General features: G+C 39.3%; 1 protein-coding gene across 1 annotated transcript in view; it reads left to right on the forward strand.

Moving 5' to 3' along the window:
- Positions 1–18,839: 18,839 nt before the first annotated feature.
- The window catches only part of ANK1 (ankyrin 1), a 114,324-nt gene continuing 106,332 nt past the window's right edge, over positions 18,840–26,831 (forward strand). Inside the window, 1 exon segment of the mRNA XM_072399807.1 lies at positions 18,840–18,973. Coding sequence (XP_072255908.1) covers positions 18,962–18,973 — 12 coding nt within the window. The 5' untranslated portion in view covers positions 18,840–18,961.

The raw sequence follows: 26,831 nt of genomic DNA on the forward strand, positions 1-26,831 counted from the left end.
TTGAATTCCCCCCATGCTGGGATAATGCAGAGAACAAGAGAAAAGTGGAATTAGGAGAGGGGATAATAGAAAGGGAATCGGTTAGAAAAGACACACTCTCAGATGATAGGAAGACTGCCAATGACAGGGAGTAAAATGAACAGACCAGTGTGATATATTCACTGTCACTGAAGATGATCATAGGGGCTCCTTTATAATGGTGCCAATCAAGCTGCCCAGCAGATAATTGCTGTAATTTTTGCAAAGTGACAGCAGTATTATTTTTACTCCTTTCATTAAACTGGTGACCAGCTAACCTAATGTTAAATGATCATTACTACTATTGACAGGGTATTTGACTACAATTATTATTACACAGCATTTATATAGCGCTGACATATTTCTAACTATGACTATCTTTCATAGTCATGTCGCTAACTGTCCCTTAAAGGGGCTCACAATCTAATGTCTAATTTGGGGGAAGCTAATTACCCTACCTGTTTTTCTTGGAATGGAGGAAACCCATGCAAACACGGGGAAAACCTACAAACTCCATGCAGATAGTGTCCTGGCCAAGATTCGAACCTGGGACCTAGCACTGTAAAGGCCAGAGTGCTAACCGTCCCAAACTGCCACTGTATATATAAACTGAGGAACTGTAAGATCGACAGTTAAGCCACAATGGAGGTCACACGTTTTTGTTTTAGACACCCTGAGGGCCAGTTTTATAGCATTCACAACGTTTGAAAAGGGGCATACAAGGCTGAAAAAGAAGAAAATGGGTCCAAATATGGGGAGTAGTTGCCCCATTCAAATGAATAGATTTCGTGGTCATCACTATAAATACGCTGCAACGATCAAAGCAATGATCACAAAATCCGATATTGGTGGTGGTCAGATTTTAGTGGTATACGAAGAAGTGGTGATCTGACAAACACTTTTTTATTAAATGTTTGTGTCCCATGGAGTGCCCATACTGGAGCTCCCATTTTTGCAGATAAGTTTCAAAGTTACGCCTCTCATCCATGCTTCAGCCAAAGTTCTGCTTTTTAATTTGTTATTTTTTGTAGAAGTAGAAATGTAAAGTTTATTATATTGAACTGCATAGATTAAATGTTTTGCTTTTTATAGGTAGAAATGCACCTACCTGAACTGCAGTGGTTAAAGTCTTGCTTTAGCCTAGGGAACCAGTAAAAGTGTTTTTTTACTGGATCCCTAGGCTAAAACAAGAATTTAACTCTAACTTCAATAGCAGCCTGCACCCTTCTCCTCTCTCCATAGGTCCAGGTTGTGGATGGGCTCCCTATTTTCCCATTTCGTTTGAGTACCCTAGGCTACAGCAAGAGTTTAACCACAGCAGTTCAAGGAGGTGTCCCACTGCAGGAGTAGTTCTGTACCACTCAGTTTTACCCATCTTCACCTAAATGGTATATTGCTCTGTAATAGATCTCAACTGGCACTGCTTAGATGAAATGTTCCCTTTTTTAGGTGAAAAAATTCTTCCTGTTTTTTTTCGCCCATTTGTTGAAATATAATGATTTACTTGTAATGCTATTATATATCAATGATTGATCAAGACTTAATGAAGAATGTCAGCCATGGAAATACATAAGGAATGGTATGTGGATAATGGACCGGATTTAGATTTTTATGCAACTGGCATCTGTCAATCAAAGAAAAGGGCAGGATAGGCCAAGCGAGAACAGAACAGATGGCTTGTGATGGATTTTATCACTTGCGTGGTTATACTGAAACATTAATTCTGCAGGATTAGTGCATGAGTAGGTGACAATGCAAAAGGCAGAGTTTGTTTGTCTGCTTGTTGATCTTTCTTATTACCTGGATTTTTGCTTGGAGAATTCTCCTAAAAGATGAAGGTACACACAGAAACCACTTACATGGACATACAGACATGATATTTGTTATCATAGTTTTCTTGCTACTGTTTATAAAAATATTTAACCCTTTTTGTTATACAAGTAAACCCCTTATGAGCCAGTTCTCAGTGCTCGGAAGACATTCAATAAGGGACTCTGTTGTTTTGCCCATTTGGGTCAAAATGAGAGATACTTACCGTCACCATGCTCCGCTACTTTGTTTTGTCAGAGCTCAGAATGCAAACCCTGAAATGAAGCTGGAGCTGACACAAGGTCTATCCCTCATGACATTTTGGTCCGTGTGATTGGCCACTAAGACCGGAGAACTGCATTCCATCCCATTCACATAGGAGGAGGCCACATACTTCTCCATACCTAGAAATACTGGGAATCTTCTGACCCCTTTCACACAGCAACAGAGCTTTGAGAGAGCATGGTTAAGGTGAGTAAAAGTGAGTGCAAAACTACTCTTGAAGTGGATCACCACCTTGATTTGCGGGGAATAAGCTCTTGCTTTAGCATAGGGGACTAAAATCACTTTTACTTACTTTATCGCTCACTTCCCTAGCAGCCTGCACCTTACTCTTCTCTCCAGAGGTCCAGGTTGTTGATGGGCTCCCCATGGTTTGCTTAGATTGCAGGACTACAGGCCAATGACTGCCAGATGTAGCACTTGGGGGGATCCACCATGTAAGTAGAGAACACGCGCAGGAGTTAAGCTTGTCATCTGCAAAAACAGGTTCTCCTAAAAATAGTTTATTCGGCTTTACATGGATATTTATCTGATTTCTGGTATTGGGTTGCAAAGTGGCAACAAGGAACTCAACACCTGATTTGTAACCAGTGGTATAGGCCATGATTTTCTATGATTATCCCTTTCTAACTATTTTAAAACTTACATTTTTGGCTATTTTCTTTGATATAGAAGTAAACGGGGGGCTTTTCTCTTCCTCCCAAAATCAGATTTCTCTCACCTGGGTCATCCATGAATCCCAGGACCATTGCTCGAGAAATTAGGATGAATAATGGAAGAACTTCACCAATCCAGAACCACTTTCCCAGGTTAAAAACTCCAGCAGCACTCAGGTGGACATCAGGGACTAATCCAATGGGCCTGATTTATGAAAGCTCTCCAAGGCTGGAGAGGATACACTTCCATCAGTGAAGCTGGGTGGTCCAGGAAACCTGGTATGGATCTGGTCCAGGATTCAAAACATTTGCTAGCAAATAGCAAATGACTAAAGAAATCCATTCCAGGTTTGCTGAATCACTCAGCTTCACTGGTGAACGTGTATTCTCTTCAGCCTTGGAGAGCTTTCATAAATCAGGCCCAATGTATTTAATGTATTCTTGACTTGGTGATCTTCAAAATGAAGTCACTCCCATGGGTCGCTTCTGATGATTTGACATCCGAGATGGCACACTGTCTCTTTCATTATCTCCACCTTTAGCCTTGGCCTACCCTGTGTGGTCCTGATGTCTGATCCCGTTGTGTGATTTCATTCCACTGGGCCTGGAAGAGCCGTACAAGATGCAGAATGGTCAAGTGGGGACAAAAAGTATAAATCCAGCTCGCAAGATTCTGCTGTGGTCCTATAAGTTACATTTAGACTTTCGAGTCTTCCAGTGCTGATTAGGAAATGAAAGCTTCTGACTGGTGCTTTTATACTACAAAGTCTGGTACAACAAAATGTGTTATCTATGCAATAACAGCTGCTGGACAAAGACAGATAGCCGGGAAGTGCAGATCCACAAACCCACTCGACTTTTATCCATCCTGATCTAATATCCTTGCTTGACAATCTACAGCTCTAAAGCAGCATGAGTTGTGTGTATGCCTTATTATTCCTTCTGTTTCCTAGCTCATTTGTTTGTATATTCTAAGCCAATATAAAACATAGTATTGAAGCATACATAGCCAAATTTTCATTTTAGTTTTCCATGTGGGAAGGATCAGTATCTCTGTGCTCTAATACTCCAGCAGGCTTAAGAAGTTGAAAAGGGGGGTACAGTGTACATATAAAACACCTCACATTCTATCACTCACATTTTCCAAACCCGCTTATGCCCATAGTGGATATAAAGTTAGGTCTATTCTCCTTGATTAAATCTGTCCTGCCACTAGCCAATTTTAGCCTGTTTTATCATCTTTGTTATCCTAATAATGAACATTTCAGCCTAGTCTTGTTTAATAAAACTGCCATGTTATTGACCTCTCTATACACAGTTCTATGATCTTAATTTTTGTAGGAAAACACCTGCCTGTGCCCCTGTGTCCAGTATAATATGGCCTAGCTTGCATAAAAAATGGCCCTTCTCTGAACAAAGTAATATGAAAAAGAGGAGGAGAAAACAGACAGGCTTTTGTAGACAAAATTAGTTAAAAATTTTTGGTTTATTCAAACGCGTTAAGCCTTAATTAGACATAGACCTTCGATGCTAATTCCTTGACTAATAAATTACCCAAAGCGTTTCGCCCAAATGGCTTCTTCAGGGGATTGAGAGACCAAGGCTAAATCATAACAAACAAATGAAGAAGCCACTTTGGTGAAACGCGTTGGGATTTCAAGACAACATCTGTAAAGGCTACTCTACCCTTTGTGATTATGAAACACGGGTTTTTGTATGCCTACTAGCATAGGAAAATTTGTTAGTCAAGGAATTAGGTGATTATCTGATCAAGGTCTAACGCATTTGAATGAACCAAACATTTTTGTTTTTTAACTAATTTTGCCTACAAAAGCCTGTCTGATTTCTCCTTCGTTTTTTTATATTACATAGTCTAATCCAATAGTGTAACTATTGTGTAAAATAAACTTAGACACTCCTTATGGTAAACCTCTTGTTATATCTTTCTTTGGACAATATTTTCACTGCTTTATTGTCTGTGGTCTTTTAATCCTTAAAAACACTGTCACCGTCCCCTTGCCCATTCGGTAAACTTGTAATGTAATTTCTCCTTACCAAACTCTCTTGTACTCACTTTAGCAGCACTACGCCGGTGATCCTTCCACTTCTCCGGTGATCCTCCCACTTCTCTGGTGATCCTTCTACTTCTCCTTTCTTTTAGTTTCCCACTACTTTTACAATACATCACACTTGCAGTTATGGAGAAGTATGTAATGCCACTGTTTACTAGTACTTGGGTGTAGCAGCCATTTACCAGGGACTTTCTAAAGACACTTTACCCAGCATGAGCAAGGTGAAGGTGTCTAGTTATTGAGAGTAATATATATTTTGGCCACAATCAGACAATTTTGCAGCAGGGAGAACTGGGACATCCTCAGAGAATTGCTGGCCAGTTCTGGAACTTAATGAAATTGGGTGCTGCTGCTGTATGTTAGCTAAACTAACTGTAAAAGGAAAAGTAATTCCCAGCCAAATAGGCGCTGCCAGAGTTTGCTGCTTCTGAGGGTCTCTGCCAAGATTTTACTAACACCACATACAGTTTAAAGGTATCCCCTAAACCTGGAAATAAAAGTATATATATATTGAAAGGCCAGAATTTACTATTACATTTACATTCCATAGCATTCACTTCTAAAAATATGTTTGCAAACAGGATTTGCTGACCCCCTGGCAGACATTATCAAACAACATTATCCCCATTGTCAATGGCAATTAGCCATCTGCATACAATTTCTGTTGCTGGAAACAATCCTATACAATTATTCCCAGTGACAGTAGTACAAACGAGTACTATACAGTTCTGTGGAGAGGAGAGGGGGAGGACAAGCAGGAGACACCCCGCTGCATCCTCCTCAATTGGAAAAGATAGTGGTCATCCCTGCTCAGTTTTTTAATGATCTGCCACAGCAAATGGTACACAACATCGGGCAACCGATGAAGACTTGCTATATTTTGTTGTGAGACAGTCATGATCATTCTTCTCAGGCAACAATCATCTAGCTTAATAATCAAGCTAGTAAACCCAACATCATTATTGGGCCACCCTGTGCCAAAAAAAGCAATGCATCAAATACACTTGCAGATTCCCTTATTGCAGCAATGAAGAGTAACATGCATTTAGCACAAATAGTCCACAAAGATTCTGCTCACAGGACTTCATATAAAACGTATATTGTGATGTAGAAACAAATCCCCCATGTGGCCCCCTATATAAGTTTAATTTATTTGCCCGCGAAGAGCACAAGTTTCACAACACAGTAATTGGGCACCGGGGTTCAGAGCAACAGCTAAGTACTTTACATTGCCTCCCTGTGGGAAATACATCAGCCTGACTCTTTTATTCTTATAGTACTCTGGTATATAACAGTATAGTAATAGTTGTAACTTACAACATTTTATCTAATATTAATGAGCACAAAATATTTCCTGATGGCCACTATTTGTTGAGCCAAATACATGGGACAAAACATGATGGGAGATCTCTCCGTAGGGGGCACAGATAGAACTAAAAGCAATCTAATGCTGCATATCATTTCCCATGTTATTCAAATTACTCAAAAGGGTAAATGGAGACCAAACTCTGAGGTGCACATGCATCTGTGAAGATACATTATCCCACAGTTTGATTTTCCTGCATATAATATATATATATATGTCAAATACAAGTGTCTTCTTTTGCAAAAGAACAGACTGATCTAAGTGTCACTAAAGTCAAAAACATTCATATTAGTTTTATGCCTTAACAATACATTTATTCTTTTGGATGTTCTTAAAGAGTGTTCAATTAGTTCCCATAAATACCATATATCCTGAAAATCTTTACTGCCCATGGCTACAACTAATGCTACGATTAGAACGTCTTCATTTGTAGCCACCCCATTGTCCTCCAGGGCTGAAACTACAATTGTTATTATTCTTTTCTATAGTACACAGTACACAGAATCATGGGACATGGAGTTTTATTATAAGTATGAAGCAGACTTTGCAGTCACTCCAGTGTTCAGCCAGAAAGCCAACAGCACTCCATTAGCAATTATTTTATTATATAAATATGTTACTTATATATATTTGTGTGCTTTATATTAATTCTGCAAGAACTGTGATTTTTTTATCATCTTTAAAGAATTACATGTTCATGCATTCCTTACCAGCTATGTATGTTCAGGGTTCATCATCCAGCTCCAGTCCAGATACCACCACCGTCTCTCCTGCTTGATGTCATTGCTAAGTACTTTGAGCGAAGAATCAATTAATTTGAAAACTCACTGGTTGCTAGTTGTAAACCTAATGAATGGATGGAATATTTCATGGATAATGGCTGTGCTCTTCATAATAGGCAATAAAAAACAAGCTTGGATAATCATAATGGTGGCTGTTCTCCTCTGCAATGACCAGCAAAGTCTAGTTCAGCAGTGACAATGACTACAATCCATGACAATGAAAGGAAAAGGTTCGCTGATTACAATACAAGACAGCCTTAGATTTTACTGTGAGATCTTTAATAATGCTTGAGAAGGTGTCGGCAGCTAGGCCCGATGTCAGTATTATAAATCCCTAAAACCCTCAAAATAATGGAGGGAGTTGGTATGACAATAAGGTTTCTTTTTTTAAAAAAAAGCAACATGTCAATGCAGAAAAGTATTTTAATATGCCAACTCCATATTCATAAGTCTTTGCAGATACACAGTACTGTATAATTATTAGGGATAAACAGAGTTTATCAACTTTATTTAATTGTGAAACCATTTATTGCAATAAAAATCTGCAGGTAAAGATCTCAAACATGCACTGATTTTCATGTACTTAGCTGGAGCTGATTGCATGCACCCTAAAAGCAATGTATTGAATATTCTCAAATATAAACCAATCCAATTATACATGCAGGTATTTATTCCTAAAGCGAAATACAGGGAATGCTTTGACTCAAGTATAAACCTAGAGCACAGAATGTGACCATCATTGTTAACATTAAACAAAAAAGATTTTGTTGTTAACTTATAGGAAGGACACAATTTCCTTACATAGGATCAACATATCTTCTGTACTAATGTTACTTGAGAAAAGAAAACCATTGCAGACACCATATCTAAGTACTAGTAAGCTGCAATATTTTACAGTTATCATCTAGGGTTTAATTATCCTTTAATAAAAACTGCAGATTTAAAAATTTTGAAAACAAATTGTGAGATGGCATTAACATATCAAAGCTTATTTGGGATATTAGTAACTGAGTTTCGATCAACTTTAAGTTTGACAAACACGAGACAATCTGTTAGAAGTACCTCTGGGGTTCATGTACCACATGTTGTGAGCCACGGCTGGAAGGAAAAAAATAATCACTTTATCGTCCCTACAGGCTTATATAAGAAGGATGAGATAAATAACAAGGCAAATGAATGAGTATCTTAATAACTGAATCCCTAGAATCTCATATAAGCTTTTACATGTTATTTGAATTTAGTTTTTAATCATTGTAAATCTGCTTATTAAAATAATACCTTGACATGACCATGACAACCTTTTTTAGATTTTAGGTCCTAACTGTCTCTGGGGGTAAGATGCACCTCCATTAGGACAGTGGCTATGCCAAAACTCATTGTTCAGGTATGGTCACTTGTGGTCAAGCCTGTCCAGGGTCATGATTTACAGTGAGTGCATGTAGACAAAAGTTAAATCAATGTGGATAGATCAGCAACACCAAGTGAGATACTATATTTAAAAGAAAAGGTCAAAATATTTTATAAAAACAATAGCAGTTCTAAACAATTAGCAGTTTAGCATACAAGTTTAGGTTTGGATCAACTTTAAACTGCATGCACAACAAAGGTCCAATATGTGTGGATGACTACAGAGATCTATTGCAGGCTCAGCCATGCTCCCAAACCACTTCTATTCAAACGAATGGGAGAGGTTGGGACCATTTTGTGCACAGTTTTGTGTGCCATTGCAACGGTGTAGGGTTGTAGCATGGATCCTGGAAGTGATATGTCACCTGTGTTTGTTGAGTTGCTGTTCCTCCAGTGGAGAACCACACCACCATCGTAGACACAATGCAACCTGGAGGGCAGTTTGCCACTACCCATACTACCCTGCACAGCAGTGGTTTCCTTTATGCCTGGGAGCAGCTACCCCTTCAGTTGTCCACCGTAAATGTTAAAGGGTTTTTTTTTTTAAATTGAATTTTTATTGAATTGTCTGTGAATATGAACAAGAAACACAGCGATACAGGTACAGAATCAGTATGCATAATACAAAACAGACATTAAGGGGGGCAAGGTACAAAACAAAAAAAAAAGTGGGTGAACAAGAGCAAATCAAGTGAAGTATATGTCCAGAATCAGAAACAGAATCCCATCCAATATTGCTGGAAACAGAAATACAACAAACAAGAAAGAAAAAAAAAAACGTGTTAAAAGGGGTTTTAATGTTTTGAAAAAATTTGCAATGCTCAACTGAAACCCAAGAACAGGACTGTCCAAATCCAGTTTTTGATAGACCAAGATTTTCAAATAAATAAAGTGCTTGTTTACTGCACTCTACTACGTTTACTGCTGTCTGTTAGGGAATTTATTAAAATGTGCATATCCTTACCCTCGAGGGCTGGAGTTGGACAGCCCTGATCTAAAACATAAAATTCAACCCTTCAGCGGAGTCACAATTTATTGGTATCTGTCAAGTAAAGTTGGCCAAACTCCCCCAAATGCAGCTGCTTCAGTGTGCTGCCAAAAGATAAAGGTCTTGGCATTTGGCTCTTCCTGTGCACATATATGAAGGTAGAAATAGATGTAAAGTATGCTATAGAATTGCTTGTTTAGTTGGTAAGCAGTTTAACTATGAGAAGGGCTATTGGAAGGAAACACTGGAAGGATAGAAGACCTGATTTCCCTCAGCTGCAGTTCAGTAACATTTAAAAGTCTGGTTCGTCCCCCAGCCTTTGACTGGTCAGCAAAATAAGCGTCAGACTGTTGTGCTAATTTCTGTGTAACTGCTTTCGAAAGAAAGAAAACACACTATAGAATGATTTTTTTTGTCTTGATGCACTTGGAATTTAATTCAAGCAGCTTTTCTTGACTTTTTTTAACTTGGGGAACCCTTTAATTAACGTTTAGGTCCCAGGGAACAATGTGGTGGATTTCCGTGGAAACCGACCTGAGAGGTACAAATTGCTTATTGCTTAAAGCAAACCTAAACTCAAATTTTTACTTTACATAAAAGGTTTACATAAAAGGAAGTGATGTAGGGGGATGACGTAACAAGAAGACCGAAGAAGAAGATAGAAGATGGTGGCGCCTAGAAGTCCAGGATAGCGTGGGATCGGATCGAGGAAAGGACCAGGAACCTCTGGAGGAACCCAAGGATTCAACTAACCTCTGGTTGAGAACCATTAATTTAAAGGAAGCTGGAAAACTTCCTTACAGGCACTTCTTATACCATTCTTTACAAATCAGTCTTTACCATGTTTGAATTTCATTTCATTATTCATTCTGTTATCGAGGGGTTTCTATTGCCAGCTGAAAAGGTGTCAAAACAGTAACTATTCTAAGAGCACACGTAAGTATTAGAACAGCAAACAATATAAAACTAATTAAATGTTTCAGCATAAAGGTGCTATATATAGAAACAAGAATCTCCGACTCATTTTTAGAATGGCTTTTCTTATAGGAAACAATGTAGGCATAAATTCCCAAGGTATGCTGGAAGAAGAACTTTCATTAACATGACAAAACGATTGCAAGTCATTTCCTTGTATATAGGCTAATCCTACTCTAAACCCATTTCAAAATTCTGATTTGTTTCTGACGTGAAGACTCACTGTGGAGTTGCCAGTGCCCAGTTTCCCAATTGGACTTTCTGGTTCCACTAGGATGTCATGTCATTACTAAGCTTAATATTAGCATGTAGTGTTATTCTCTTCTAATGGATACTCCAAAATATACTAGAAAAATATGCCAATTTTTAAAAAGAAGCGTTTTAAACCCATCTCTTTTTTTTAGTTCTGGATAGAACAGAGGAGGAATCTAATCTTCACCACTTTCTGTGGCTTCAAGGAGGGGATTCACCCAGATACAGCTCACAATACCAGATCGAAAAATGAAGAACTGAGAGTTAAAAAAGAAAAAAGACACAGCCTAATATTATTACAAAGGTCCAAACCTTGTCCCTCTATACTAGAATGTATGTCCATCTCAATTTTCCTACCCATAATACAAATTGCAAATGGGTAAAAAGTAGACATGGGAGAAAAATACAAAGGGTATTAAAGTCTATGTCATATGGATACAAGGTGAAAGTTCTTTTAGGTAAGTCACATGACACCAACTTTTACCAAGCAAATTCCAATATGTATATACATGACCCAGACTGGGCTGATAGAGGAACCAGGCTTAGATAAAAGGTGCTATAAATGGAAGACAGAGACTGCTATTTCCAAGCTCTTCATCTGAAGATATTAGCTACCTGCTTCTCTGGTTAACTTCTTGTTTTTCCTATTGGGTCATTGGCCAAAAGAAGATCTATGGACAAGAACTCTTCCCCTAGTCCCAATACCTTGCTAAAGAATCACGAAATCCAGAGGGTCAGAAAAACAGCCAGTCTACTGGCATTTACAGAAGGAGAATAGCAATTGTTGCCTGCAAAGATGAAGGGTTTACTTTAAGTTTCCAGATGCAGGACCTGGCCTATATGAGGGACCATCATGCCTTTGTGGTCCACCATTGGCTATTGTTGAACAGCTCATTCATGCCTGGCTGGGGTGAACCAAGGATTTTTTTTTTAGTAAAGGTAGAGGTGTTAAGGGTTAGAGACCACAGCGATATAAATAGTGCATATATATTGCCTATATTTATACCCCAATGATTACCTGTGGGTGTATGAAAACGTGATGGGGGGCAATTTATCAAACTTATCCAAAACAGTAGTAGAACAGGTTGTATAAACAAAGTATTCCTAATTTTATTATTGCCCCTTCCTTTGAATGTCAGATGTGCTTGGGAGAGAAAACTTATAGTAGGAAACTTTATTCTCCGATCCCTTTGAGGTCTTTGCCATACTCCTCATACAAATCAAATTCTAATATCCTGGCTGTCATTTTAAGCAATGGCTTGACTACTTTTTAAATAAGCATCCATGAAACATAGTGCAAGCAATATATGAACTTTGGGACTACCATCATAAACCTTTGTAGCTGCAGACACTTTTAAGCAATTTATCCTCAAATGTAACAACATTAACAAGTTGGACTCTCAGTAGCTCAACTCCAACTCCTAAGCTTCTTTTCTATGTTCACATTAGTGATTAGATGCCTGATAGGCTTTGAACATCCCAACTTGAACAACTGCTGTGAATTTTGAGGATGATTTGCCCCATAGTAGCTGCAGCTACAGAGGTCAGTGAGAACTTGTTGTAATGTGTTAACATTTGAATATACATAGTCACGCCACAGGTTTACTTTAACTTGACCTCTTTAACATGTATTCTTCAAAAGGTTTTATAAATGAATGCACTGTGTTCCTTAGTCCTTGAAGTTTTCTGCAGTTCTGGTTTTCGTACATTAGCTAAACAGCCAGATGCCCCTGGAAATTATTTAAAAGTTGATACTAACTATGGACTCACGTGAGTTTGAATTTCAAGTAAACAGACTGAGGAAACACAAGCAGCCCCAGCATAGCATACAGCAATCTAATTATGGGACCTTACTAATCGGAAATGTTCTGCGAACACGGAACTGTACATGGTGTTGTACTGCAGGTATGTGCATCTAGTGAGCAATTACAGGAATGGAGTGCAGATGAACCACAGAGTGAAATGTAAGGTGCCAACTATTTGGGTCTGGTACAGGCAGTATGCAGAGATCCGTTCTATGCCCTCATGGCGGAGGTGTAAAATTGTTGGGAGAGAGCAATGTTAGCAAGCGGGGATTCGGCATCATATGGATATTGATCTGCTACGGTGCAAGTCAAGTGTATGATTCACTTAGTACTTGTGTATTCTCAGCCACATACAAAAAGAACAAACCCTTTATGACTTTCATGGAAATCACAGAGTGGGTCCTAACTCTAGAAATGAATGTAAAAGTAACAATCTATAAATCACATTTAGTATTTTGTTTTGTTTTTTTCATTATAGAATGAAAAAAATTGAACACTTGAGTTGTTGCAGTAAGGAATGTACATAATGTTCTTCTGCTTTAGGTCCTATAAAGAAACATGATTTACAAGATTATCTACACAGCAGTACCATGCACAGTGACTACACAAAATGCAGCACCCCGCAACCAATGCCCGACGTCAGCCAAAACTTTTTGTATCATTCCTAATAGTTTAGAGAATTGGTATGGTACTTGTAACTTTTTAGTGTTTGAATTATTACCTATCTGAACAAGAAATGAAAGAACTATTAAAAATGTTTCTATTTGATGTCAATGCCTTCCTGTTCCATTATTTAGTGGCCCATTATTCCCCACCAAAAATTTTAAAATTAGGTGTGGGAAATCCATTGGAAAAACAAGGTAGCCAAATAATTGTTCTGTAGAACTGTTGTGGTATAAACAGCATCTACTGCACCAGTAGAGTAAACATGTTATAGCTTTGTGCTCTTGCAATTTCCCTTATAGTAGGTAGGATGATGCAAGTCTTAGGCTACATACACATGCTGGATAATTGTCATCTGCAAATGACAATTTTGATCATCTCAGAAAAAATCTAATGTATGTACAATGAACTCCCAACATTATTTACCAGTCCACCATGGCGGATCACTGAATGACCAAGTGGGATGCAGTGGGGGTGCCATGGGGGAGGATGCAGTGGGGTACCTCCTACTCATCCTCCCCACTTCCCTTTCCATAGAACTAAATATCACTGTGCGTATAGCACCTGACCTTTCTACTGCTACAAAAGATTCTTTCTAGCAACATAAATTTGATTTCTGTATATAGCTTTCAAAATAGATGCGTCTGGGATATCATATCTGGCCATACACTATTTGATGCTTGTAATAGATGTAGGAAACCTTTAATGGGGATGTCCTGGTTCTAGAAGTTTCCCTAACCCATGATCGGTATTACTTTATTGTCGATACCTATTCAAAGTAGGCAAGGTGACCAATCCTGAGTGAAGAATGTTTGTCCAATAAACAACCACTGGGATTTGCTCCCATTAAAATAGTTCCACAGTTAAGGATCAATATCTGGAGATAGGACAATAAGGGGGAGATCTGCCATTATGAAGTAGAAGTGAGGAACTTACAGAGCCAGGAGAACTGAAATTCAGGGTCTAGCTCAGTGGAAGATGGAGGTCCTAGTCAACTAGGAGGTCTGCCTAATTGTATGTTGGGGAAGAGAAACCCACTGGTTGCTCTTACTTCAAGACAAGGTCCTATGAGTGCTACAAGATGGTCAACCTGAGGGTTGTTTCAATCCGATGGGAAGTATCACATGGGTGGCTCAGTGGTTAGCACTCTGGCCTTTGCAGCACTGGGTCCCAGGTTCAAATCTCAGCCAGGACACTATCTGCATGGAGTTTGCAGGTTCTCCCCGTGTCTGCGTGGGTTTCATCTGGGTACTCCGGTTTCCTCCCACATCCCAAAAACATGCAGTAAGGGTAATTGGCTTCCCCTCAGAATTGACCTTAGACTACATTAATGACATATGACTATGGCAGAGATGTGGCACTAGATTGTGAGCTCCTTTGAGGGACAGTTAGTGACATGACTTGTACAGCACTGCATATTATGATGGTGCTGTATAAATACTGTGTAATAATAATAATAATAATCACACTGTTCATGGAGTTGGTCAGCTACCTTGTAGTAAAGCAAGGGGCTTATTTACAACCTGCAGTCCCAGTGCCATTGTGAGCCATCTGTCTCTCCATACTGCAACCTGTCACTTTTATTATGTGTTTGTATTCCTCATTAGACAGAGAACTGATAGAAATTCCATCTAGTTGAGAACTACAAAGATTTATTGTTAAATTTCATAACAAAAATCTTCTCTTTCACTCTCAATGGATATTTGGTCAAACTTTTTATTGAACAATGATCACCCATTCTTTTGTTGTGTGAATCTTTTGCCACAACACTGCAAATCTAGCTGGCTACTATTGAATACTCCCCCCGTACACATACCCATAGCCCTTGGCTATCTCAATAAAAAAGCTGACTCTGTAATTTAATTTAGGTTAAGCACAATGGTTTTTTTTTTTTTTTAATAAATATCAATCGGGGATTTTTCCTGGACAACTGTGCTCAGGCCTGTGAAGGTTAGCTGAAATATCCAACTGGTAAATCAATATTAATTTAACCCAACCCTACAAACAACTATAAGTTAACAAAGCAGAGATAATACAATGTGGCACTGTCGTGGCGCAGCAAGTGGCACCGATCTGCCATAACTTTGTTGGGTTAGTCAGTCTAGGAACATTTTGTGTGACAAAGGAAATACATCTCATAGAAATGTATGGATATGCGGAGCATTCCTAGTGTAACACGGTATTTAACGCTGCTCGTTCGTGCCTGCCATGGTGTACTGGAAGGTCATGCTGGGTGATCTGGAATACTCCGGGGTGTTAACGAGCAGTAATATAGGGTTTCTAGAGGGTAACCTGTCACAGTGTGACAGCTCTGCTTATAAAATACTAGTGTGGGGCACACAACGATGCGGTACACATTGATCAACAGCGCAGTTGCGGTGACTAATGTGAGGGAAAGTGCAGTATGATGTACAAAGAGATTTATTATGCTAATATTCCCAGGAGTATTTGCTGTATCTGCAGCACGCTGCACGGAGAATTAATGGGGCCACGTGATGATGAGCCAGAGGATAGAGCACAGAGGAGCCAAGCTGATAAAAACAAGAAATGTGACAGGGTAATCGTGGCAGAATACCAGACCAAAATAATTGTACACTGCATGTAATATGACTGGTGTCCTACTTTCACTGTAGCAGATGGCTACAGATATCAGTGATGCTAATAAAATGATTTTATGCAGCCACAGCCACTGTGGAAATGCTTGTCCCGTGTCAGCACGCTGCAGAGAAGGACTTTTGCTTTCTCTATAGAAGCAGTGGTCGCTCTGCAGAGATCCCTTGCTCAGATTCTTCCTGCTCAGAGACAAAATAGAAGGTAAGGGAAAACCATTAACTGAAACATAGTTTAAAGTAAAACTTTAGTTCCACGCTTACAAATTACAAACAGGCAAGTTGTTAATTGCAGAAGGTACAGAGAATGTTCCATCTGTAATAAAATATACTTACCTGCCTGTTGTGCAAATGCAGCTCAGTGCAGGATGCTGGGATGTTCCAGGTATCTCGGCATCCCCTGGAGCTGCTGAGAATGAATGAACATAATTCTGGTCTAGCCAAATAAGATATACAAAGACCTGATTCCTGGAGGAGGATCGGGTAAGGGTGGTGGCACCCATGCCGGAGCGAGGACAGGTGAATGCTAATAAAATATTTAGATCAGGCAGGTAAGGTTATTTCACTGAAGATGGAATATTCCCTTCTGTAATAAAGGACCTGCCAGTGGCAGTTTTTTTTAATTTTGAAGGTTTACTTCCACTTTTGTTTTAGGTCATCCCTTATGTAGAAGTCTTCATAACACTGGTGTTCCAGTGTCTCCTCTTGCTTGGCTTCTCAGTTCTCATATTGCCAAATACCCTAATAACTCCGTAGGTAAGTTCTATTTGGAGTTGACTGCGTATTTGCAAGATCAATCTTTCAGTGAAGTGAGAATTTCCATGAAAACATATACAGCAATGTGTGCAAAATTGCATTTTCTATATAGGAATGATCCTCCTCTTGTTAACAAGAACTATTCCTGGTAGTACCTGAGTTCAGTTTGTGGGAATGACAAACCCTTGAAATCACCAGCCACTTTCACCACTGTATGGGCATTCTCATTGACTGGTGGTGGTTGTGTCCCATCTAATGACCAAATGTCAATCAATGCTTACTACTGTTTTCAATGACAAAGGTCTTGTTTTGCTAACCTTGCCAACCAAGTGGCTGGTAGGGTCCTCTTGGGTTTGCTTAGCCAAAGCCAATCTTTGGACTCATCTAAACTTTGCTCTATCTGATCATGTACATACAACACTGTACTGCATTCTCATCTCAGCCTGCAGCTAGCTTGGATAAACTTCACGAGAACCTGTCCACCTTTATGGCACAAGCATAGGTTTATTATAAATGGAAGGAGCTTCTGTAACTCCAAAGAACTATTTCAAGACCATTGCACCTCTACAAACCACTTTTCCCCTTCCCACTGATTACTATATATTTTGCTGTAATATTGAACTAGTGTTATGCTTGCACAGTGTACTGATCCTGACATTGGTGTGAACATTTTCTGAACAGGCTCATCCTAAAGTTGTTCCCAATTCCAGACCAAATGTTGTATTTTATTTAGTAAGTGAAGATTATATTGACAGTTTTTTTTGCTTTTTAAATCCTGTATAACAAGGCTGGCCTTTCTTGCTGGAACTACAGGATAATTGTAAAATAAAATTGTGTTAAATACCAAAGACATCTTTAAAGTACAGTTGGGAATGGATAGAACTTCTTACAATGTTTTTATTGCTTTCCATGCCACAAACAATATTGTTTGGGAACATCCCCCTAATGTGGTCACAGGCAATAATAACAACTTGATGGAAATGCAAGGCCCATGTGCTATAGTTTTATATATATATTGGAATAGGCTCTAAAATGTATGTAAAATAGTATCTATCAGTATATAATAACCAAATGAGATCATACTCTAACAATAAATGGAAATCAACATAAGTAAGATAAATTGTTACAAAATATCCACAGGTAACTTATGCAGTTCCACACATCATCAGGAAAGTCGTGTTAACAGGGAAATCATATTCATCTTAAAAACAGCAATTGAGTCCTTAAACGTAGAGACCATGTCATACTAAAACCCTGTGCCTGTGTCAGCTCACCAAGAGAGCAGGAAACATGCTAGCATGATCCAAAATTCCATATGTTTTTTCAATGGCGAGTGGAATTCTGCCAAGGAGCATGTGTTTTCTCCACCCTCTAGGCCTGGGGTGTCAAACTCTGGCCCGTGGGCCGAATGTGGCCCCCAACATCCTTTTTTTGGCCCCCAAAGGAATCCTAAATGAATGAATTGTAGCTAGCCTGCTGCTGCATTTAAATAGTGCCACTACTACAATTCCCGGGGTCACTCGCGTCTATAGACCAGCGGGCTCTCTGCCTATGCATGGCCCCGCATTGGACTGTTTTATAGACTCAAATAATGCCGGGAATTTTAGTAGCGGTGCTATTTCAATGATGAGGGAGTTCCAGCGGAGGGCCACACATAAGATTTAGCTCCGCATTGGCTGCGTCTGGCATTTCCAGCACTCCCCTTCAGCTGTACTTTTCCTTGCTACTCCAAGGCATGGACTTGAATGGTTGGATTTTCATAGAAGAATATTGTTATTATTATTATTGTTAGCCTGTGCATAAAGGTTACAATTGAAATTTAACTCAGAAGGCTACGAATAGAGAAAGATGAATAAGAGTTTTTCTTAAATAAAATTAAAAAAATGTCTTATTCTCTATTAAAGGCTTTTTCCAGATTGAATGTGATGCAAAACCCAAATAAAAAGGGTTTATATCTAACTTCCTCAATGTTTTCAATAAATTTCAAGGTTGGCCCGCGACTTTGTTTTTGTTTTTAATTTTAACCCTCTGTGTATTTGAGTTTGACACCCCTGCTCTAGGCAATCCTTTTGCTTGTGAGCCACCACTAAATATATGATCACTAGAATGACACAAGGAAGATTTTCATTCACTTCCCATCTGATAGAAATCTCTCCAACTTGAGGGCACAGGTGTCCCCATTGGAGGTTTTCCCTTTATTTTGGTTCCTTTATTTCAACTCAACATATTGGTTTTACTTTTAGTCTGCACATAATGGAACAGGTTGGCCATTATTATTATATTCTAAGTGGGTATACCCTTGTAATGGAGGATGATCTGACAACTTGCCAGTAGATGACGAATGACAAGAAGAAAGGGAGGTGGTTGGATGGGCAGGGGCCATACATTGCCTGCTCGCCTAGATAGTGAGAGAAGCTGCAGTTAGAGATAGCAGTCTATAGACTCACAGCTCTGAACAAACTCTGCAAAACCCAAAAGAACAGACACTGTGCGAGGTGCAACACTCGCTCATCGTGTCAACATGTTCATCAAGGTGAGTGATTTTATTCATGATACGTGCGGTATTGTGGGATCATGCACACAACTTTCCAATTTCCATTGATCTAGATACAATTCTAAGATGGGAAGTATGCATGTCTATTCAATTTGCAAAAGTTCATCACAGATTGTCTTTGCATTCACCAAATGGCGTTCCATGGCCTTCTAACCATTGCGTTGTTGATCCAGTGGCTTCAATACTTTGACTCAAAGACATTGACTAAATATTAAGATCAATGGTTCGGACCTGACTTACAGTAGTCAGTGTTTTTTTTTTTTTCTATCACCTCATTTAATAGATTAGTTTGCTCAGTTAATTTCCATAATTTGCCTCTTTTTGGGAAATTTGGTGGAAAATATTTGCTAAAAAGATTATTTTGTGATTTTCATAGCAACAATGTTTTTTTTCATTTGGTATTTCTGAACTATAGAGTTAGAAATAGACCATTAATTCTGATTGGATGATACTGTCAACCAGAATTTGTTTCCAAAACATAAATCCTTAAAAAATTACATTAGGTATGACATTTTCCATATTGATTAAAATAAGAATCCATTTAAAAAAGTAGTTCTCAGCTGTGGCCATTTGTTTTCTTCTACTTTTCATTTGTTTTAAATGATGATATTATTTTTCAAAGTTCAATAGGGGCGAAATATAAATGTTTTCACTAAGGTATTACCCAATTTATACCCAAAATTTGCATATTTTTACATTGGATTCACAATGGATACATTGGAAACATTGAATTTACAATGTAAAAGTTAATGTGTTTTCAAATTGAATCAAATTAGACAAATTTGTTTTGTTTAGGGTAAAAGTTGGTTAAATCTTGGATGAATGCATTTATCGATAGACCCCATAGTTTGTAACTCACCACTGTCAGAACCCACCTTACTGTTGCATTACAGCTTAGCAAATACCTGGAATAACGATTACAGGAAACCTAGAAAAAGAATTGCAAAATTAAATTATTCTGCAAATTAAATACCTATCATTAAGTATGTAAAGGTTCCGATGGCTGCACCAAAATTGAATTATGTGCTAATTATATATCTTTTTTTCTGTGGCTTATTGCTATATATTGGCTGCCAATGTAGGCAAAATGCACCAAAATGACAATGCCTAGTTTTGTTCAAGGCAATTAGTTGGGCCATTAGTTTTCGGCATGATATTTTCGGCATCATATTTGAAGGCACAGAAGGCTAATCTCTTTGCAGTCTGTCACTAAATCTTTCTATGTAATTTCCGTATTATTATCAGAGCTGTGTTCACTGCGATAATTCTTTTTACACACACTTATTTATTAGGTTTGGCTTTATAGGCTTTCGGGCTAATGGGGTTAGGTTCATTTTAAAGAGAGCCAGATGCCATGGGGCTTTTGCAAGAATCTCTGCATACAGTTGATTAGTATTATAATGCAGGGTAGCTTAGGGAAAGTTTTTTTATTTGTCCTTCATTTTGCTTTATTTATAGCCCAAGGAGGTAAATGGCTAGATTGTATTCAAGTAAAACCTGTTGCTGTAATTGCTACGGGAAGTGCTAGCTGTTGTTTGTCTTTAAAATAACGTGTCAGCCTAGGACTATCCTGGCACCTGGTAAATCATACTCACCTGCCCTTGTTCTATCCTGGGCGCCTCCATCTTTACCTGGCCTTCTTCCAGGTCTTCAACACAGCATAGCCCAATATCCTATACTGAGCAGCTCAGTGTTAAGAAAATACATTGTGAATAGACAGGTAAGTATGTCATTGTGCAGAGAGGACAAATCCCACCTGTTCAGTGTTTCATTGCAGCACTATTGTTCCCTTTAGGGTTTCCTGACCTGCTGAATACATGTGCAGGCTTTTGTGTTCTCATTCCAGTGCTGCCATCTAAAACTAGGACATGCCGTAGTCAAAGAAATGGGCACTTTGGTCCTTTAGCAGAAAAAAGTGTAAAAAAAGGCAGGACCTGCAACTTATGTTGGTGATGTAGTTCCCCGCTTATGGGGAGTGAGCACTTTGGCTTTTTTGTCTTGGATTCTAAATGGCCTTGTCCCACCATTGCTGGCATCACATAGTGGGCTTGATTGATTAAAGCTCTCCAAGGCCGGAGAGGATACACTTTCATCGGTGAAGCTGGGTGATCCAGCAATCCTGGAATGGATTTCTTCAAAGTCATTTGCTATTTGCTAGCAAATATTTTGAATCCTGGACCAGATCAATTTCAGGTTTGCTGGATCACCCGGCTTCACTGATGAAAGTGTATGCTCTCAAGCCTTGGTGAGCTTTCATAAATCAGGCCTAGTGTGTCAGTGACCTGGAACAAGTATGCTGCCAGTGACAGCTGACACCTACCTTGCATATTTGTTCCATGCCAATACTAGGATGGCAGCTATGGAAGCAGCACTGGTTCACTTTAATGGGCTCTGCCTGTGCCAATGCAAAAGAAAAGCATTAGCAGTCTGGGAAAAGCCACTTTATTGGTATGCGGAATTCCCCTGTAAGATATTATTCCTTGGAACCCTCTAAGTAATAATCCATCATGATAAAAATAAGAAACAGTGTGTGACAAGGGAGGTGAGAAAAACATGAAATGCCATCCGCATGATGAATACAATATGGCATTGATATTCAAATTATGATGAGCCGTTACCTGAAGTGTTGTTGTTGATGGGGCTATACAAGCAGATTGGAATTTGTGCTGCGCAGCACCGTGTCTCCCCACCCCATGATATCATGTCATCCTTATCACATGTAATCAGATGTAAGGGTGGGGTCACAGTGACAGTGCATGCTGAACTCTCCCAAAGTCATTGGAAATACCCAAGCAGGTTATTTGTTTTTGAATATTCGGTGTGCATGGTTGCAGAATCAGCTACAATGTGCAAAAATATATAAAAATTGTGGTCAATGTCATTGCTTTCATTTTCTTTGGGTTATGGATAATGACTGACGATAAATACGCTGAAGCAGCTTCATTGTTTTAAATTGTTTCATTGGGTTGTATAGAGCTTGTTCATTTCTCTGTTTTAGAAAGACAATCCTACGTTTGGGATTTAATCCTCTGCCTCTCTTTTTGTCCTTGCTGTTAACCGTTCCTTGATCTGCACATTTGGTATGGTGTGTTTGATCTGAGTGTAAAGCATTAAAGTGATTGAAGTTCTATTTTATGTGTATAGGATGTGTTGAATCATACACAGATATGGGAGGATTTGGAAATAGAGAAGATGCAATGCTGTACCTTTCTAGTAAATATGCTGTTAAAGAACGGGGGTGATAAAATCAGTCCATCCCAAACTAATCTGGTGGATGATTCCACCTTGAAACCCCTGCCAGCTTCTCGTAATATTAAAGGGCTTTATGAAAGATCAATGCCCATGTTCCCTCTCCAGGGTAGATGGAGGCCCAAAGTTATACCAGAGTGCACGGCACAATTGGCAATTTTGTGGCTTGAATTAGCAGTCCAATTTCAATAACATCTGTTATGGGCAGCATGGTGGCTCAGTGGTTAGCACTCTGGCCTTTTCAGCACTGGGTCCCATGTTTAAATCTCTGGCAGGACACTATCTGCATGGAGTTTGCATGTTCTTTTCTTTTGTTTGCATGGGTTTCCTCTGGGTACTTTGGTTTTCTCCCACATTACAAAAAAAAATGCAGTTATGTTAATTGGCTTTCCCCCAAAAGAAAAATTGACCATGAGATTTGACTATGGAAGGGACATTAGATTGTGAGCCCTTTTGAGGGACAGCTGGTGACATGACTATGGGCTCTGTCTAATATGTCGGTGCTATATAAATACTGTATATTATTAATGGTGTTCGGATGGTAGGACCTAAGTTATCTCCTCTCATGGAGATCTGCAATACTCTAGAGCAGCTATTATCAACCAGGGTTCTGTGGAACTACAGTGTTGCTACAGAAGTTGCCAGGGTACCTTGAGTTGAATATTCCACCATTTGGTGGTGCCCGCACAGTTCTGGGGCCAATACCACTTGGTAAGTACAGCTGCTTGAATCCAAGGATATTTTTAGGTGTCTAGAAGGATGGCATTCTGATCGGCAATATAATGGGCCACCAATGTCAGAGTGCCAGACACGGCCTCCATTGGGGAAGGGGACAAGAGGTACTACTGTACTGGGCACAAATCAAAAAAACTTGACTTTTGCAATGCTGGTACTGTTCAAAATGGGGAAGGGGGTCCAGGATTTTTCCCAGAAAGTTCTGATGGTGGCCCTGGTGCCAGTGAATTGATTTTAGCACAGGTTTCTCCAGGATCTAAACATTTTTGAAGGGTTCCTCTTGGGTAAAAAGGTTGGGAAAGGCTGCTCTATAATACTGTGAGTGTGTCCTATAGCTAAGTTACCCAATAATGGATAATCTGTCAGCAGTACTGGGTAGAACTGAAAATTCTGCTACTGGAGCCTTCCCATATTATAAAAATACAGTATGTAATATAATGTGCCAGCAGCCATACAAAAGCAGTTGTAAGTGAAGTTGATCTTTAAAAAAAGAAAAGTATACCATATGAATTATTATGTTTTTTAGTATAGAACAACTATGACAGCTGCTGTCAGACATAAGTGGACTTTGCCATCATTTCCTGCACTAATGGATGCCGAAGAGTTTTTACATCCCATAAAACCCAACAACAATGCCGGCCAGATGCTGACTCGGAGCTGCTCGTATTGATGCTTCCTAGAAAACTTCTTCAGGGCTTGTCATAAATAATCATTTGTCCCACTTCTTAGACAGCAGAAACCCTACAATGTCAATGCAGCATGCATTTAATATATCAAACTGCTACGGAAATCATTGCAGATGGCTTCTCTGTGTTATTTATCCTGTCTGTCACACTAAGGATTCCTGGCCATTCAGATCATTTTGTAATCATTTTACTAGCAATTGGAGGATATCCTCTGTTGGGGTTTTCTATGTCTCTAAGGGCCACAAGTTTCCCAAGAACCTCCTTTGTATTCCTGTTCTATTGAAAACATTTTTAGATGGTCTAAGTATTAATGGTCACCAGGCCAAAAAGAGAGAGTAAATCTCTTTTTTGGGGAGACAGACTGGAAAATAAATATAACAGGGGCCCCAACATTTTACCATCCTAGCTTGTATCTGAATACTTGCAGCATGAAGCCACCAGGACTGCAAGGCAGCTAGCATTTTCATAGGAAATCAATAATTGCAGCATCCATGTTTCTCTAGCTTTAAATTTACTACATTCATGTATTTTAAAGTGAACCTGTCACCTTTTCGTTCCTGGTCAAATAAAAGGTTTATTTATTCACATACATGTTACTAATATGTGAGTGTTACCCTTCCATATTGTATTACTTCTCATAGAGACAACAATACTCTCTCTGACAATGCCATCATCGGCTTTTCTCTCCAGAGCGATGGAACCTGGCACCATCCAAGGTTGGCATCTCATTACCAGATGCCGGCTCGGAGTTGATGTAACGATCTATAACTTTGTTCCTGTGCAGTTTTGGCTGTGTTCATGCCTGTCTGATACAGATCTGCCTCCTCTGCAGCCTCTTGTGACAATGTTATAGTGTACAGTCTGATCACTGGGGATAAGGAACCTGGGGAAATGTTTTATTCTGTCTCTAGCAGTCTGAAGACATTATTTTAGCTAAGGCAAATCGAATGTTAAAGGATTGTTTTTTGGTGGAAGGAAAAATAATATAGTTTCTGTATATTGTAACACATTAAGTATTCGTTCTTGCAGACCTTATTGATTTTGCACCATGCTGTCTCTTTACTGTCATAGATCTAAACTGTTTGGACGGTGAGGATCCTTCCTTCAGACCCCAATACTCCATCACACTTTCTGCCACAAGTCTTTTATGTCTGAGGTATATTGATATCACACAGATTTATATCGGAGTCACACTGAGCATACATGTTGGATATGTTCACATAACCAACATGTATGCAAAGGGTGGCTCAGTGGTTAGCTCTCTTGCCCAAGTTCGAATGTCTGCCAGGACATATCAGCATGAGCTTTCCATGTTATCCCCGTGTTTGTATGCGTTATCCCCGTGTGCAATGGTTTCCTCCCACATTATAAAACATGCAGTTAGGTTAATTAGCTTCCCCCCAAAATTGTCCTTAGACTATGACTACGGTAGGGACATTAGATTGTGAGCCCCTTTGAGGGACAGTTAGTGACATGACTATGGACTTTGTACAGCACTGTGTAATATGTTGGCGCTATAAATACTGTGTAATAATAAGAAAGGAAAAAGTAGTGATGTATGTTTTCAATCATTTGATTGCTTTGTCTTCCAAGTTACCCAAAATAAAAAAATAACACTGAATATAAAACCCCTCTACCCTTCCCAGCCTGCCCCAGCCAGCCTACATTACAAAAAGTAATGTATGCTTTCCAATGCAATACAGTTTTATAATAAAAAGAACATTGCTTTGAGCTCCCAATGTGGCCAGTAACATGACCATAGTGGTGAGATTGGAGCAGCATACAAAGTATTCAGGAAGAGAATTAAGGAATTTCAAACCTTTTAGATAATTAGAATTATTTGATCATATACCTAGGTACAGGTCCCATGCCTGGAAACCCAAAGCTCCATTCTCTAGAGCAGACTTTCTCAACCTTTTTATCTGTGAGGAACCTTCTAAATCAGGGGTGCCCACACCTTTTGGTCCTGCAAGTTACTTTTAAAATGACCAAGTCAAAATGAACCACCAACAATAAAAACTTGGACCTAATAACTCCTGTGCCCAGTAGAGTTTATTTTGAAAGGCAGGGCTCCGCAATCTACTCACGGTGCCTTTGCGATCCACCGGTAAATCGTGATCCACCTGTTGGGCAACCCTGGTCTAAATATATATCAGGTTCTTGGGAAACCCTTGGTGAAATCAATGTGGGGGATCAGTGGGGCCTCTTAAACTGGTGCCCAGTAAAAAAATGCCCCCTTACAATGGAGGATAGAATACCACCTTTATAGAGGACTAAAGACATCATTAGAGTCAGGCAGCTGGCTCTAACAAGTGGGGTTGACCCCAGAACTATGCAAGCATCATCCGTGGTGGGAGGCCAGCCATTCACAGTTCGAGGAACCCCAGGAACATGTGGAGGAACCCTGGGTTTTCACAGAACCCTGGTTGGAAATGGCTGCTCTAGAGCATACGTATAACAAGCCTGGTATTATACCAGAGCCAGCTTTTATTGGCTGCACACCCAAGGAAAATACAGCTATTGATTGCAACCAACAGTAATATACATTGTACATAAATATTAATTATACCATAAAATAGTGCCTACATTTACATCTGCAACCCCTGGCAATCCCCTGGCCATGCACAGCATTACACAGCATTGTTCAATGAATGCTAATTATTTAATAGGATCCTGCATTATTTTATAACTAATTTATTTTATCATGCAGGCTGAATAGTCACCCAGCATTAACTCGGGTGCTCAGCCATAACCACAGCCATCAGGGAGATATTGTTGTAAGTGATAGATTCCTTCTAGAAAAAGCTCATTAACAATGCACAGAGAGCGAGAGAACCATCAGAGGCACCTAACCATAATATATGCATATGCAAAAAATACTATGTATATGTATAATGGTGACTCAGTGCCTAGCACTCTGGCCTTAGCAGCGCTAGGTCCCAGGTTTGAAACTCGTCCAGGACAATATCAGCATGGAGTTTGCAGCTTCTCCGTGTCTGCGTGAGTTTTCTCCCACATTCTAAAAAAATGCAGTTAGGTTAATTGGCTTCCCCCAAAACTTGTCCTTAGACTGTGTCATTGACATATAACTATGGTGGAGACATTAGATTGTGAGCTCCTTTCAGGGACAGCTAGTAACATGACTACGGACTTTGTACAGCGCTGCT

Source organism: Pyxicephalus adspersus, chromosome 2, assembly GCF_032062135.1.
Source record: "Pyxicephalus adspersus chromosome 2, UCB_Pads_2.0, whole genome shotgun sequence".
NCBI classification, from domain to species: Eukaryota; Metazoa; Chordata; class Amphibia; order Anura; family Pyxicephalidae; genus Pyxicephalus; species Pyxicephalus adspersus.